Source organism: Tigriopus californicus, chromosome 10 (genome assembly GCF_007210705.1).
Source record: "Tigriopus californicus strain San Diego chromosome 10, Tcal_SD_v2.1, whole genome shotgun sequence".
Lineage (NCBI taxonomy): Eukaryota > Metazoa > Arthropoda > Copepoda > Harpacticoida > Harpacticidae > Tigriopus > Tigriopus californicus.
In genome coordinates, this window is record NC_081449.1 from 7,165,610 (window position 1) to 7,181,654 (window position 16,045).

Below are 16,045 nucleotides of genomic sequence, written 5' to 3' on the forward strand. Positions count from 1 at the left end.
TTCCCCATTGTAGAATTTGATTGATGCAATAGGAATTCCATGAGATGCAGTACGTCTCATCCCAAAAATGAGCCATTAGATCTTGCCAATGCATTCTCAAACTGACGACAAAGAATTTGGTGATAAATAACGATTTGCTACTATGCTGTCATAAAAGGTACTAGTAAATGAGATCTTTTGATGCATTGTTGTTTTGCTTAGCAATTACTATGGATTCAATGAGGATGCGTTGAGCCGTCTGAGAAATAATTCCAGTTTTACACGTCACTTACAGTAAAACTAAAGATATGCAAAACAAAAGTAGAATCATGCACAACAAATACTATTCTCACTGATGGCATGTTTATGTCTTTCTAATATTTGAGAAAGAATGAAAACGAAAGTGAATATCCACAAAAAAATAAGGTTAATGTTGATAAACCAAGCGATTTGCATTTCTTTAGTTTCACTTTAGCCTCTTATTCTGAAACTTCCACTGCTTAAGTATTCCTTCGTTTTGAGCATTCGTCTAGAAGAGCACTACGTACTAAGGGGAAGAGGGGGGGAGGGGGAAGAAGAAGATGAAGTTCATGAAGGGGCCAACTGAGTTGCCAATGAGAGTAGAAATGACCTTGAAAGGTACGCACTAAGTGACAGGCAGTCCGATACTATTTGGTGTGTTCGTTGCGAGAGGAGCCTCATTTGTGGGAAGGGCCCTAACCAGCATAGGGACATTTCATGCCCGCTCTGAATAGGTCAAATCGAGAACTAAATCTTTTTGATCGAAGCGAGACGTATTCTATCCACCCTTGAGTGTATATGAACTTGGCTTTTTAAGCTGAAATATAATCCTCAAACTAATCGCAGTAATTCTCCTCTCGAATGTCACATTAAGTCACATAGTTGTAAGAACTATGTGATACAAGCGTCTTGTAGCAACAAGCAATGAGGAAACAACGGTCCATTGACGTGACGGATCGGCCTGACAAACAATCCATTGGGTTTACTAATTGATGCGAAAATCTCCGTAACATCATTTTTTACGACAAGGCGCAGGCCTTTAGACAGGACGGCCCAAAGCCTCAAATTTCCCAACATTAGATCTTGTTTCAGTCTCAAAATCGTGGAGCCTCATCAAAGTTCTTTCAACGTGAAAACTACGCAAGTCGTCTTTGCAAAAACTCGGTTGCGAACAGTTGCCACGTAAAAAGTCTCAATCCGGGTGTTCGAACGTCTCCACACACTTTGATCTTTCGCAAGCCGGGCGGATCCAGGCCGCTTTGGGCTTGTCGGCATCCATGATGTAGTCTGGTGTGTCGGGATCATCCACCATACGAACAGATAGACGACTAGTCAGCCAGTCAGTCAGTGAAGAACGAACGAGCCTGCGATGTAATCGTGCAATTCCGGACCGGAATTTCCAAGTCGACTCTAGTCGAAGAACAACAGAGGGACCTTCCCCACATGGTTGGCCAACTCCAAGGGTTTTCAAGACGGTGACGACAACGACGACTACAGAGTGAGTGAAGGTTTATTTGAGACAAAAAAATCGGCCCTGTGATGTGGGAGACCAACTCTGTATTTGACCAATCAGATTCGGATATACTGTTCAATGGATTTGAGCTGAGATGGCGAGGACGAAGGGTGGAGGTCAATTGATCGACCGCAGATAGCTTTGGAATTGCTCCCCTCGTCAATAAAGCAAGAAGGTGAGTTTGAGCAAGTTGTGAGACATCATTAAGAAAAGTTTGATAAGAACATGTCTTTCGACGGAGAAAAATTGTAGTCTCGACCCGAGAGGAGAGTTCAGAGGCTAATAATCTGCATTTTTCCTCGCAAATTGAAAAAGAAAAAGAAAAACTTTCCCCTGTGGGTCTAATATTTAGCTTCTGGCAAAGAGTTAACGAGTAAGCTATAATTGGTAATTTTCTCGAGCCCACCTTGTCTTTAAATACGGCCATGAAATGGGAGCCATAAATTTGAAATTTGAAGAGAAAAAAAAAATCTTGTTTATCACAAGTTTCCCTTGCTAACACTGGCAACACCTCAAAATATATCGACCGCTGAGATGAGAATGATTCATTCATTCTCATGGATTGGCTTCATCTTGGGTAAATTGGCTCCCATGGCTAGTGTTTCATACCAAATAGCGAGCCTGCCAATGATGTTACTTACTTTTGTTCAGTTTGTGGTGACCTCTCACATCTTTGGACATTTTGCATTTCAATCACAGCCACATTGCGCTCAAATTTGAGTTTGAAGGTTTGAAGTATTTGAGTGTGTGTGGCGAGAAAATGCCCCGGTGTGGAAATAATTTTCATCCCCACCCATCTCAGCATGTTATCTATTCCTCATTGAAGGGGTAATTTTTCCGTGTGAGGGTTGGATTTTACCCAAGCTTTAAGCACTCATCATGGCCTCATCAAACACATCATCAGTCAAAATGCGAAGGAAATGCCGACAATGCAAATTGACACCAAAATTGCGGTATTGCACAGTTGCTGATAATATATCCATTCTCAAAAATATTTGAGAGGAATATAATGATGCTTGTGGCAGATAAGGCTCTCAAATTTGGCGTCTCGGGAATCACGGAAGAGGGCGATTGTAAAACTTTCACGTGGTTTTGGAACCACACTGTAGGATATATACCTGGCCACATGAAGAAAAAGAATAAAAAGAATGTCATGAGTCGACGAAATGTCGTACCCTTTTCCTCGTGTTTCTTAGGCGGGTCTTTGTCGACAGACACGTAACATGTAGCTCCTCGAGAATTAGTAGTCCATTGGGCTAGACTTTGATGGAGTAGGAGAGTGGGGTTTTTGCATTTGACTTAGTCGCATGCACTAAAGTCAAATGAGCCAAGAGAGTGAGTGCCAGTCACCTTTTCAACTTTTACCAATGGCCCAACATTTGCCTTGATATGTTGCAATTACCGTATCATCTATGTCGTAAAATCCTCTCCCAGTACATGTGACTGCTAATTGTTTTCACGTCAAAGACATAAAAATAATGGAAGCCCAATGAGATAATCCTGATGGGCTCAACATTGGACCCAGGGGTGCACAAAAGAATACACTAGCTCTATCATTCATTTCAAGGGCTGTTGAAATGATAGTAGGCTGACATTTTTGTCCTGGCGCCATTCGAAATGAAAATCTGGGTTGGACCGACCTTAGTGTTTCGGCCGATTATCACTGGCAGGCATGGAGAGAGTAAGGCTAAAAATTGTGCCCTAGCAACTTCGACGCGCTTATGTCAAGAACAGGTTGGCCTGAATTTCATTCACCAACCATACACGTCCCATGAAAACTCGTTTGAAAATGTTATGTCAACAAAGCTAAAAATGCAAGATCGCAAATATAGAGTGTCATTCCGAGAAGAATACGATCCTTCGCAATGACAATGAATATTTGTCAGTCTGGACGAGGAACGAAGCATGCAAGATGAGATGTGATACATTGTGCTTCGTTTTTGCCACAAAATCGACTTTTGTATTCCATCAATAAATTGGGTCCAGAGAGCTAGATTCCAGTTCAGATTAGTCATTACGTAAACGTGAAGAGCGTAAGAATGAAATGAATTTACATGGCCTAACACTCCTCAAGAAAATAATTTATGCCATATAATAATGGAACAAAATGCCACCAGCTCTAAAAGACGATCGGATCATCCATAAAAGTGAATCGCAAATTTTTGCCACTTGTTTGAATGATGTATATTAACAAAATGAACTGAACATGAACTTTTGCACTATTTTGAGATGGTTCAACGTAAAAAAAAACCCGTGTGATCTTTCTTTCAAGTTTCATTAACAACAAGGCTTGCCAGTTTCCTAACACTACCATCAGGTAGTAATGATTTTGTGGCCGGATCTGCACTTTCGAAAGGTTTCAATGCATTCATGATGCTATCTGTCATCTAAACTATATAGAGAAAGTGAGAACAGTTCAATGAGAATTGTTGGTCCAGTTCGATTTGTGCACAAGCAGTATTTCCCCAACTCTATGACGTCCAACGGGGCCAAATAAGAACAAATTTAGAGCTGTCATTCAATGAATCATTGTCGCCTTTTTTACGTTTTCTTTTCATTTCCTACGATTTTTCTTGGCTTGATTGTAAGTAGGATTTGACGGTCTTTTACGCCTTTATTTTATAGTGAGTAAAAAGGTTAGCCTCAAAATTCAACTCTCGAGGAACACTTGCATTTTTCATGGCTTGGATCAGCTCTCAATTCATTTCGTCACCAATCTTGATTGCCCGATTGGATTGCACCTAAGAGCTAGTCGCTGTGAGTGGGATTTCTTATTTCACCAAACATGGGCGAAATTGGAACAACGAGTGGATCAGACATCGTCTAGATAAGTACTCTCGTCTTAGGAATGCTCCGAGATCAGCCGACTATTCCACGTGAGCGTTCCATTTCAAACATAAGAGCGAGCGCGTCATGGAATAAGAAGCCTTTCCACTGGTTCATCCTTCGCTGGGAGGACCTCTACCACCATTTAGTTGGCATTTCTGGTCTGCTCCTCACCAACAATCCTCGCCAGTTCAGCGTTGGGAGGAAAAAACGTGCGTGGCCTTAAGGAGAAGGAAGGCTCCCAGGTTTCAGGGGAGCTGACTCGGCATTTGAACGGCGGAGGACGAGCCGGCAAGCTGTTTGGAGATGGAGTTCTCGCGAATGAAGTTGTGCGTGTGCATGTGAATTGAGGACCACCGAACTGGAGGACGAGGAGGAAACAACAACGAACGAGAATCGCTCCTCTTTTATTTGCCGGTGTTCACATGAACAGAGAGGCAAAACGGGGCTGGAGAGGAAAGTAGTCGCGTTTGATTCGCAGGCAGGGACGCTCACGTTGACTTCTTCGGTGTGGTTTTCTGTAGCTCAAAATACACGTCGTTTCCTTTCAGTTACCAACAGTGTATTGAACGCTTTCAATTATCTGCATTTATGATCTAAGGTAAGAATGCTGCTTAGATTCGATTTGAGTTGAACTTTTGGGGATGAACACACCCACTGAAAATGAAGCCGTATTTGGAAGGGAATTCAAATTTGAAAAAAAATCCACTTCATTACGTTCTCAATGTAAATTCCTCACAATCATATCTTTCATCTTGAAATATGCCACCCACGTCAACAAATTTTGATTTTAGCCACATGAATGGGTGCATGGCGGGGTGGAGGTTACCACCTTTCAAATGGATCTTGATGAGAAAATGAATCCATCATCTCCAAACAATTTCATCAAACTATAAGCGGTCCATCACGTGGTATTTTGTGAAAGAAAACATGTCTACCAAGCACAACTTTTACGTAGAACTCAAGTTAATCTGGGGACTCTTTGCCAAAAGTTGTGGGCTCTCTTTTCCTTTGTATTGTTCACAGCGAACAGTGCCTCCGATACCTTCTTCATCCAGAAGATGGATGACTATGTCACTCATGAGAGCGTGATTTCTTCTCCAAAACGGCTTCTTTCTCGCTTTCTTTTCCTTTATTTGTGACGGAGAGTTCCAAGAGCTTCGTCGGGATTTCCTCAACTCGAGCCCAATTCCTCTCCTTAAGTTGAAAGTCAGCATTCTTCCAAAGAATCGAAAGGGACCATCAGAGACACCAATGTCTCTCTCATGTTACAACATCAAGTTTTGAAAATTCCAGCTAAAAGTTTTATGACGGCTTCAATTTCCAACTCACATACTGTAGAACCCTTCTCCAAGGATCTTGGCTTCAGAAAACGCTGAAAAAATTGGCTTTCATTCAAGCCTGTGAGAAGGCAGTAGTAAACCCGCTTCAATTACTTAGTTTTTTATACTTTTTATACGTAGGCGCTACCAAGAACTGTCCGAGTTCTCCCGACGCAAAAGGAGTGTCGTAAAAAGACTCCAACTACTGTACATTGACGAGGACTGTATAGGAGTGGTAGTCGTCGGATCCTTTCTCGAGTAGATTATTTGCCTAGAGGGGATATGAAAGGCTAGACTTCATGTGTCTCTCCTTGTCGAAAGTTAACTTTGAAGGGAGCTACATTTCCCTTTACGTACAGAGGAGGCAATGCCTGGCAAGTTGAAGGGGAAAGAAGGCTAGGAGAACCTTTTGGAGAATAATGGGAAGTACAAAGATTGGCCCTTGGTTGTCGAGAAGTCGTGGACAGCCGACTGGGAGTAGTATTTCCATGACTACCAAGACTTTCCCCTACATACGCACATAAATAGAGCATTCCCCCCGAACTCAGCGCTTCAACCGAAACTGTCAGTCCCGTCGGGCACCAAATCCCTAGCAGAGTTGGAATAACATCCTCGTATAAAGATGGGATGTCCGGTCTCGTTTGACGGGTTTCCAATTTAGGAGGATCTTGGTTTTCATCCACATAAGCCCTGACCATGATGCCGTGAACAATGGCAAGACAGTTCATTGTCACGCAAATTATATCCTATCCTGATTTGCCCTTCATGGATGTCAAATCATTGTGAGGCTTTCCCCCTCCTTTTCACTGTCTTCCTGGATCACCCTGTGTTCTCCGTTCTCCCTTCCATTTTTCCCCCTGGCTCCATTCGTCTCAGCTATTGCGTCGTCCACCCTTGATGAGTAAGCGGAAGAAAGGGAAAAGGATAATAACAGATTCATTTGTCAGGGGACGGCTACTCAATATATTACCCCCACGTTGGGACGGGGAATGATGTTCCTATGGCAAAAGGTAACCTGATTCATAATCCAATAAGTCTTGAAAGATTGATGAAGCCTCCTCATTTGATCCATGTTATTGCTCGAGGCGTGTCTGTCTACGTTTCTATGCTTCTTGTGCCAAAGAGATTTCTTATTTTATGATTCACTCGTGACTTGACCTGCAATGGGTGAAATCTTCAATAGGTTTTCCAGCTGGTGTGCTTATTGGCTGGCATGGCCATGTGGCTTCAGGCAAGTGGAACTTGGTTCCCTGAGGTTAAGTAAGAGTGAAAAGGCCAATTGATGCGTTGCGTCGGCTCCAGACAACCTTTACAACTCTTGCGTGACTCCACACCATTAAGAGAAACTGCCACACAGTATAATATATAGTGTACTGCGTACGCACTCGAGAAGATTGAGTGAAAGAGCAAGCGAGCTCCAATTTGTGTTGTTCGGCATTCCCATGTGAATACGAACATTTCCTCTTCCCAAGTTCAGGGTGGGACTCTCATTTTCTATATTGTCATAGAGTCCGTGGTGTAAGCATGTCTTTACGTCTATATTCTAGCAGGCCAAGCAGGTCACGATAATGATTCCCCGAGATTCTAAATGGAACCATGCTGGAACAAAAAGACATATTCGGAAGTTTTGGTTGAGATTTGAGAGCGACCAAAGTGTACCAAAACAATCTCTTCTTTCCCTCGGCACTCTGTTTCCCCTCCTTCAGCATTAGCTGAGCAATGAAATTGTTTCGATTCGGGCAAGTGCAACCAAGTAGAGAGCTTTTCTCGGGCTCAAAATTACCCCATCCATCTTCATATTGGATGGAAGGTACAGGTTTGGGATGTACAAAGGATCCATATTGGCCCGTTGTAAAGTGGTGGTAAGGCTCAACGCGCTTTTAAGTGTTACCGAGTGTACCCATCGATATAGGGGGGGAGAACAAGCAAGGATCAACCTGATCCATTTCCGTCGCATAAAGTACCCATACACGCACTATGCAGAACTGGACTAATCCTCTGCCAAGGGGCTCTCAGCTGATATTAGAATAACACTCGTTTGTTTGCTTACGCCTTGATCCATGTTTCCAATCAGTCATCATGGAGTCCGCTTACAGTACAAGACCAAATCCCAAATCCCCCATGGAGCAACAACCCTCATTCCCCCGTTGAGCCATGAATTGATCAAAAATACTTTGAGTTTGGGAGCTGATACCTTTGGAAAGTCTGGCCATGGCTGAAAGGGTATTGTTTATTTGGTCTCAAAACAGGCAATCAGGAAGTGATTTCCTTACCCTTGCTAACACCGGATTATTCCAGGATGGGCCAATAAGAGATAAGAGGGGAGACGAGCAGAAGGATGAGGGTAGGAAATCAATAACTGGTACAAAGACACCTGCATCTTTTCCATGGCATATCTCGAAGAAAACCCTAAGTTCGCTTTAAAGTTATCCTTCTCATCAGCAATGTCCAAATTTGAAAGTTTCTGAAACTTTTGGGCTTTTAGCTAATTATCTCATTTGTAGTCAAAGCTTCGAATAAGGAGGGCCCGATTGGGTATCCAATATCTGTTAAGGAGTGGCTTTTCGTGATCAGCCCGACATGTCCTCGGCATTTCTTTTTATGGTTGCGTTCTTAAAGAGAGGAACGCAATGACATCTGCCAAGTAGATAGAAATAAAGAAACCAGCGGAACCTGAACTTGTGGGAGGGCGTTTCAACAATTCATTGCCAAACGATGATTTGGAAAACTCCGTCAGAAAATCCATCGGCACATTTATGTCGAAGGAAAAGAGAAAGAGGGAAGGTTCAATGAAATTTCTGTGAGAATTGGTTGTATTGAAATATGAAGACGCTTCGCCCGAACTCGAAGAAATTTACGAGCATTGAGTTCTCGACTCTGCCATAAACTCGCGGTCTCTTCATTGGATTGCTTCATGCCTGATGGCTTTGCAATTGTTAACGCAATTGCCAGAGCCAAATGTTGAAGGAAATCACATAGTACTTCCCAACATCTAGGATAATACCAACTTCCAGGGTTGAGAAATTACTCATCTTGATTCATTAATCTAAATCTCATCACTTCAGAGCCAGCACTTTCCCCCTCCATTTGCCCCTTCACATCCAGTACTCTGTACGTACAGTACTAATAAGATTTGTCCTTGGATTTCAACGTGAAATGGCCGCGTCAAAGAAGATTGCATTCTATTGATCTAGTGAGGATTTATATAGGTGGCCCTGGGTTCATTCACTTGTCACCTCTTTTTTTCGTAATTTAAGGCCAATGAGAATGTAGAATCAGGAAAGGTAGGTAATTGAAACAAGGAATGATTAGTCAGTGAGAATTTGAAACCATGTAGAATACAAATGCGAAACAAACAGGATGGCAACAGAGCGTAGTGTTGCAAGTTTCGAGGTCAGCCTTTGGTTTGACGAGCGACACACATGGCTGAAAAAGATTCAACGATTAGAAAATACCACCATGGCATTCTTGTCAGTAGTATTGATACTCTGTGAATTGGAAGTCATCTCGTCCAAAAATAGTTCTCGTCATGGCTTCGTCTTCCTGTGAAAATGGCGTTAAACTCGAGCTGGGAGGCATGTCGATCGTGGACGAATTTCATCTCTCCAAGGCCTGAAACCGTTGCTTTGAGCGGACTGAATGCCAGAATACAAGAATACAGGAATACATACGTACGGACGTAGGTACGTAGGTACGTACACAACAGGAGGAAGAGGGGAGGGGGTCGACGAAGTGAAGTGAAAGACATTGGAACGTGAGTTCTTTTGGTAGAAATCCAAAAGTAGTAACGAAGACGAAAGAGGCGGTTCTGGTATGTCGAAGTAGATTTAAATTCAGAAATTCCAATCCAGGCGAGGCCATGAAAGGACCACTTCAAGTTTGAGCTGCACCTGTTTATGGCTGTGACGAGAATGAATTTGCTCTATGAGAAACGTGCTCGGTCCTCCGAATATGATTTTTTTTTCATCCGGAAGTTTGTTCTTGGCATCGATACTGCGGGTAAAATGATACTTTTCTCAATGCTCTTCACACTCGATCAATATTTCCAATGAGTTGTCACGCAAAGTCGCCAATGTTTCGGTCCTAGTTCAAGTCAAGGAAAATGACGTGAGCTTCAGTTTTTAGATGACCGAGTGACTGAAAGACCCGTCCGACCGACCAACAGGGCATCAATGAGCGTCGTTTTTGACCCACGTAGTCTGTGGCAAAAGGCAATTGTGTCTACTAGAATGTGTTTCAGGAAACTTCTGTCTTGGAAAATGACAGACAATCTGAATGGAGAAGGTCAAGTCTACATATGCACGTGTACGTAGGAGTAGTAAGGGCGTGAATAGGTTCTTGCTTTACACTAAGTTCCATAGAGAACGACAATCAATCTCTCAAGCGAGTGATTAACCGTACTAGTTCCTTATTGTAAGTCGAAGAGAAACGATGAACGAAACACATGCTCAGGATGAGTTCTGGATACTGTTAGCAAGTCCATGGAAAAACGAAAACAACCTTGAAAGCCAGGCATGCGGGAATGCTCTCATGGGAAATACTTTGAATTCAATATGACTAGTGAGGAACGACATGTCATCAGCCAGATAATTAGTATTACCCATGTGGCTGCCAAAGCCACGAATGAATGCAATCTCGACCAAGCAAGTCCGATTCGACCATGACAAGACAATGCTAATCAATCTCCAATCTTGACTCGGCACATGATCAAAGAGCCTATTGACATTCATTTTAAGACTAGGAAAGAAATCTCAATGCCTGAAGGTGTCTCTGATCTCATTTGCCTGTGGCATTTTCAAGGTTTCAATTCAAGAAGCACTTTTTGGTGGTCTTGAAACCCAATCCTCGTCCGATTTTGACAACCGAATTGTTCGTTTTTGCCCGTAATCTCAGTCTTTGTGGCGGCAATGGCCCCGAGATCTTGAACGCACCTCTTTTCTCATCCCCTCCTTTGTGCATTTCTCCTTCGCGTTCCGTGACATGCATGCTTTTGGCTCTTAGTCCCCACGGAGGATTTCTGCTCAATTCCAGAAAGTGAACAAATCTTCGAGGATTAGGAAACAGGGTGATCTCGGAATCACACGCGTCACGCATTCACACACATTCACCTTCCAATTCCAAAGAGCTTACCGGTCTTGGTTAAGTATGGAATGGCGATGGAATCATTATGGCTCTTACATCATTTACATTTTTATTGCTTATTCATTCATGAACTTTAGCTCATTGTGTTTCAAACTTGGCATCGATGATTACTGAGGAGCCACGACGGGTTCATTGATTCTTTGCATGTGGCATTGCATCAAACAAATGCCAGCCAATGCTGGGATGGCAACCCAAATCCTATGAATGTGTTCGGATCTGGCAGATGCTCAAAAATATCACCTCTTTGCCGATGTTTATTTATCTGAAGTACTTCCTTCCTGGAATTGAACACGGTGCAAACGATGTTGAACAAATCTCCCCAATTTTAAGTACTCCTACACGCCAATGAGAGCCAAGAAAATGATCACCTTCATTGGAAGCTCTGTAATTGAGCGTTCAATTTCAGCCCACGACATTTTTTTTTACATATCCTGGACATGTAAGCAATATCTTCATGTTCCTTATAGTCGTTTTGTACGGACAAGAAATCGTTTACCCACCGAGAAAAAAGTGCGACGGAACAAATTTTGGTGCAACGTTTGGGATCCGGGGCAGCAAATTCATGTCCACCAAGGATCATCATCATCTTTGAATCATGCACAAATTGTCTCGTGTGTTCCTTTGAATTAACACACCTACTCCCTTTTAGGAAAATCGATATCGAGTTCATTTAAGTACTAGGTGGGTAAATTGACCTCATTTTTGTGAAGGGTCTTGCAAGCTCAGCCACTTCTTTAGAGGCATGTGTAAAGTGCGCAGTGGTTTTCGCCCTCCGAGCAATTGTTCCCTGTAAGCTTTTGGTACGGAATGCGTGGTCGCTTGTCCGCGTAGAGAACTCATTAGATACCTTCAATCACTCAATCACAATGCAAACGAATCGAGTCGAGTTTTGTTGTCGGCGAAGCAGTGGAGGAGCTCTATGCAAATACACATACCATAGTCGTTTGTGAACACCCCCATTACACACCCATACAGTACATGCATGTAGTACGTCCACTTGGTGGCTCTGGGTCTGTTTCTCGCTCAATTGCAGTAATTCCGTCGGAGTCCAGCGCTGACTTGGTGTGAGAGAGTCTATCATGCTGACAAGTAAATAATCTAGTTTCGACAAGGCATTAAGTCCTCCCTAGAAGCTGATGCAGTTGGTGGGCCATTGACGGATAAAGTTGCCATCCTTGGGGTCTACGTACGCGTAGGCTAGAAGCGAGGGTGGGCCCAAACTTGGGCATTTGGCACTCACATTACTTGCGTGGATGGTCGTAAATCCGATTTGGTAGCTCAATATAGATGGCTCCTTAGATTTCAGCTATTTCAAGGGCCTTTGAGGGTCACTTGTGAATGAATTCCGCGGGAATCGTTGAAGCTCGCATGTCCAATTGTTCATTCAAGAGGGATTTCCGAGCTTTCAGTTGAGGACCAAATGAGCACTGCCAGCTCATTTGAGCAAATATTTTCATCGGAGTTCAATCTGTTCGCCATTGTTTGATGTAAACCACTCGCATGATTGAGCATTCCAACAATCCGCAAAGAAACCGTTCCAACATGATTGAATACCAAGTTATGATTGTTATGTGAGTGTGAGGGACTCATGTTACTCTTGTTTTCTTTCAGAAATTGATTCTCGGCCCACGAAACTATCTGCACTACCTCAAGACTTCCATTACCGTCACATTCTCATCATCTTGGAAAACTCAACTTCCCACGGATGCAATCCTCTCTCTCTTTCCTCCTCCACCACTGTTCCTTCGCAGGCTTCCTCCAATTCCAGGGAGTCGGCAACAACCATTACGGATACGATTTGTTGTTCTTGCATTATTCATTGAAACCACTCAAGACTGACTGACCCAACGATCGTCAGAAGGCGTTGTTCATTCGTTCGGGCCGAGGAATGCTCAGGATTATCTTTCAATGGAAGAATCGAATGGTTTTTACTCATGCTCAACTCGACGAGACTGACACCGACGTGGAACATGTCATCAAGCTTTGGAGAGAATACGACCCGTTCTCTAACTAGCAGTCGTTACGCCTGAACAAGAAACATCATTTCGAACGTGTACCATGTCTGCTTAATAATGCAGATGTTCTAAATAGTGTGTTGTGGAAAGTTGTGCCACAAGTGTGATTCCAACCCGAATTTATGGCTTCTCGTGTCTGAAATCCTACAATGCTTGTGAAAGAAGACAAGGATATCATCGTCAGTGCGCCCTCAGTAGTTCTAACAGAGTCGTCACTCTCCTCCTCAGACTCGTCGTGTTCCAGGTCCACTTCAGCGGATATTGAGGATCAAACTTTTTCCCGAACACAAGACGGCACAATGAAGGCTGTGAGGAGCGAAGAGAATCCCCCTCCCAAGAGACCCGAGAGAAGAAAAGGCTCCACCAACAAGAAGGTCAAGATGACCTTGGCCATAAAGGGCATACACCGACCAGGAGATGGACATTTGGAACAAGAGAATACAGCGCCACTCAAAACGCAACATCCCACGTCGCTTGGCCAACAATCTAAGGAGGATCAAGACCAAGGGATCGGTATGAGTATGAAGCTCAAAGAACACGAAGGGGACCAAACTAGCAGACTCCGTCATATTATAAATTCAGAAAGAACCGGGAACACAAAGGTAGATCATGCTAGCCAAACTCTTGAACCCCGGCCACTTCAAACGATTTCGGAAGGCAAGAAGTCTCCCTCAATTTCCTTTTTTGCCAGGGGTTCTCTTTTGGTGAGCTCTGTCAGAAACAGTTTCCGGAACATGGCCAAAAAGAAGACCCCCTTTCAGCATCTAGATAATGCTCATCCCTCGACTAGTCTGACATTGGATGGCCACGCGAACGATTCTGGCATTAACGACCTCTCTATCAAAGGAAGGGCGGTCCCACCCCAACCCCAAGCAATCACAAGAGGGGCCTCAGCCTCCATCACCACCACTAAAACCTCTTGCAATGAGAGTCAAGATTCTGGCTTGGGAGAAGAATCAGATTTCGACCCGGCCAGTCACAGCTCGTTGGTGCGGACTCCAACGCCAATTACGGTGACCACCACGCAAACATCCTCACTCAGGAAGATCAGTTCCGTCTCGTCAAGTGTGAGCGGAGGGGCAGTGGTAAAAAAGCATGTCATTATTCGAGAACCAAGTTTATCCATCTTGCCAAGCTCTCGCAAGCGACGCGTGGCTCGTTTGGAGACGGTGCGGATCTATCCTCGTGCCACTCGATTGCCGAGTATCGCCAAGACTGGGACAGTCTCGCCTATTTGGGACCAACTCAACCAATCGGCTTGTGCCGAGGTCCTCCGAGCCATTCCCTTGGGTGACAGCTTCACTATCAAGCTCATGTTCAGTCCTGATCGAGCTCAAACCCGAGACGATGTTCAGGACTTGGATACGATTGATGACATTGCTAGGCTCATTCTCACCGTCTATCGAGTCCTGTTCTATGAATGGATCCAACGAAAGCGCACCACTCATTTGGCTATTATCTTGCATTGTGTTCAGCATTTTCTTGTCACTATGGTGGACTTGGCCTCCCATATGGATGTGGACGATCGCTTGAGATTCGCTCGAATTTGTGGGGATCTCGTTCGAGAATCGGAAATGGGGCGCTATAAAGATTTGGGCGCGGTCTTGTTACAAACCAGGACGGTCTATATCGACTTATGGTGTGCCATGCTATGTCTGCCAACCCTGAGCCCTTTGGAATCGCCCTCGCTGTCTGAAGTGAGAAAACGTTTAATGAAGCAGAGGCGATCTTTCTTTGGGCAGGATGATTAAAGATTACACTCAGCAACATTATTTTTAAATTACGAAATCATGAATGGTTGATAGTGCTCTAAATTAGAACTGTCTTCGACTCGACCATAATTGTCAGACCTTGGCCATCGAGCTATCATTATCCACCAAAAAACTCATTTTGAAACAACGCACCGAATCCAATCGAAACGTTCATGCAAATTTCCGGTCTTGTTCTTGGAGTACACATGTACGTACCCGGTATAACGTATAAAATGATTCATATTTCGTCACACTCTCGCTGAAGACGTGCCATAAAATCGTATTAAATGTGATATTCTAAGGTCTAAGCATTAGGTTGTTCATCTTGAATCGTGAGTCCTAGTTGATGGGGTCTCTTTTAGGCCATGCATTATCTTCCCCTTAGTCACGGGGCCAATCGTTCGGTATTTTCGACATAGCTCCGCCAAACTTACACGGTCATTCAATCAAACTCACAGACCGAGCCAACCACCTAGAATAAGCTCAAATCTGAGCTAACATGTCTCCATCCATGTAGTCCGTCCATGCAAATCCTGGTGTCTCGACATTCCAAGTCATCCTCGTTCACCCCCACTTCGCCCTCCGTCCGTCCCTTCGTCTGCCTTCTTCGTCATCATCATTATTGTTCAACGCCTAATCTTGATCCCACTTCGTCTGTTTGCCCTACCTACCCACTATTCCAGACAGATGCATTGAGTACTTCTCAAGATGGCTTCTCGACTTGTTAGTACTTACATTCACTCGAGTTTCCACGAGAAGAACTCTTGAAGCTCCAGCCAAGAGCTTAAAAGACATTCTGTATTCAAATTGATTATGACATTTATGGAAGAAGCGAACCAGCCTTGGTCCATCCAGTGAGTACAACTTGCACGTACAGGGTGAGAGAAAATTATGGGCCATTTTAGTCCCGTCTGAAAATGATTTCTTATACTTAAAAATTTTCGAGATCATATTGAATCGAATGGTTGCATTATGAAAGGCAGAATCTAGTGGCTGCTATATCATAAATGATCCAATTTTGGCCTAAAAAAGATTGCTAGCTCTCCGGTGATTTGGCCGCCTGAGGAAAAGAATCAGGTTTTGTAAGGCTTCTGTCCTCGGCCAAGTCTGCTCTCAAGTGCTTCATAGTTCTTGTAATAAGTTATCCGCTTTAGAATGTTTCGAGGATGCACACCGAAAGTCTCACCCACCTCCATTGGCCTCTCGCTGGCCTTCAGCTTGTACATACCTTTTGCATTGACTTCAAGACTACACTCGTTTGGCAATTTTTGTACTTGCTATTGTTGGCCAAGCTACTGGAGGGTTACCGATCTCCTTTGTGCTAAAATTCAACTTTTTTTTCGAATGCCCCTCTTCATGAAAATATGGAATTTCGATTTCCAGCAAATAATCGAGTGGGAAGAAATATTTTCTTCAGAAAGCTCTTGTCAAATCAAGTTACCCTTGATTTCTTTCCACCCTGTATGCACACACACA

At 43.6% G+C, this 16,045-nt stretch overlaps 1 protein-coding gene across 2 annotated transcripts; it reads left to right on the forward strand.

Moving 5' to 3' along the window:
* Positions 1–1,309: 1,309 nt before the first annotated feature.
* LOC131888585 (uncharacterized) lies at positions 1,310–14,880 on the forward strand. Of its 2 annotated transcripts, XM_059237472.1 has the most exons (3): positions 1,310–1,498; positions 1,574–1,688; positions 12,415–14,880. In XM_059237472.1, exon 3 carries the CDS (start codon positions 12,968–12,970, stop codon positions 14,567–14,569), a length of 1,602 nt encoding a protein of 533 aa, XP_059093455.1. In that variant the 5' UTR covers positions 1,310–1,498; positions 1,574–1,688; positions 12,415–12,967; the 3' UTR covers positions 14,570–14,880. The 2 variants fall into 2 exon arrangements, with proteins under 2 accessions (XP_059093455.1, XP_059093456.1); XM_059237473.1 differs by lacking the exons at positions 1,310–1,498; positions 1,574–1,688 and adding an exon at positions 4,640–4,940.
* The last annotated feature ends 1,165 nt before the right edge of the window (positions 14,881–16,045 follow it).

What these genes read in the sequence shown, in the direction of transcription:
- LOC131888585 (XM_059237472.1), top strand. Translation starts at nt 12,968, where the DNA reads ATGCTTGTGAAAGAAGACAAGGATATCATCGTCAGTGCGCCCTCAGTA.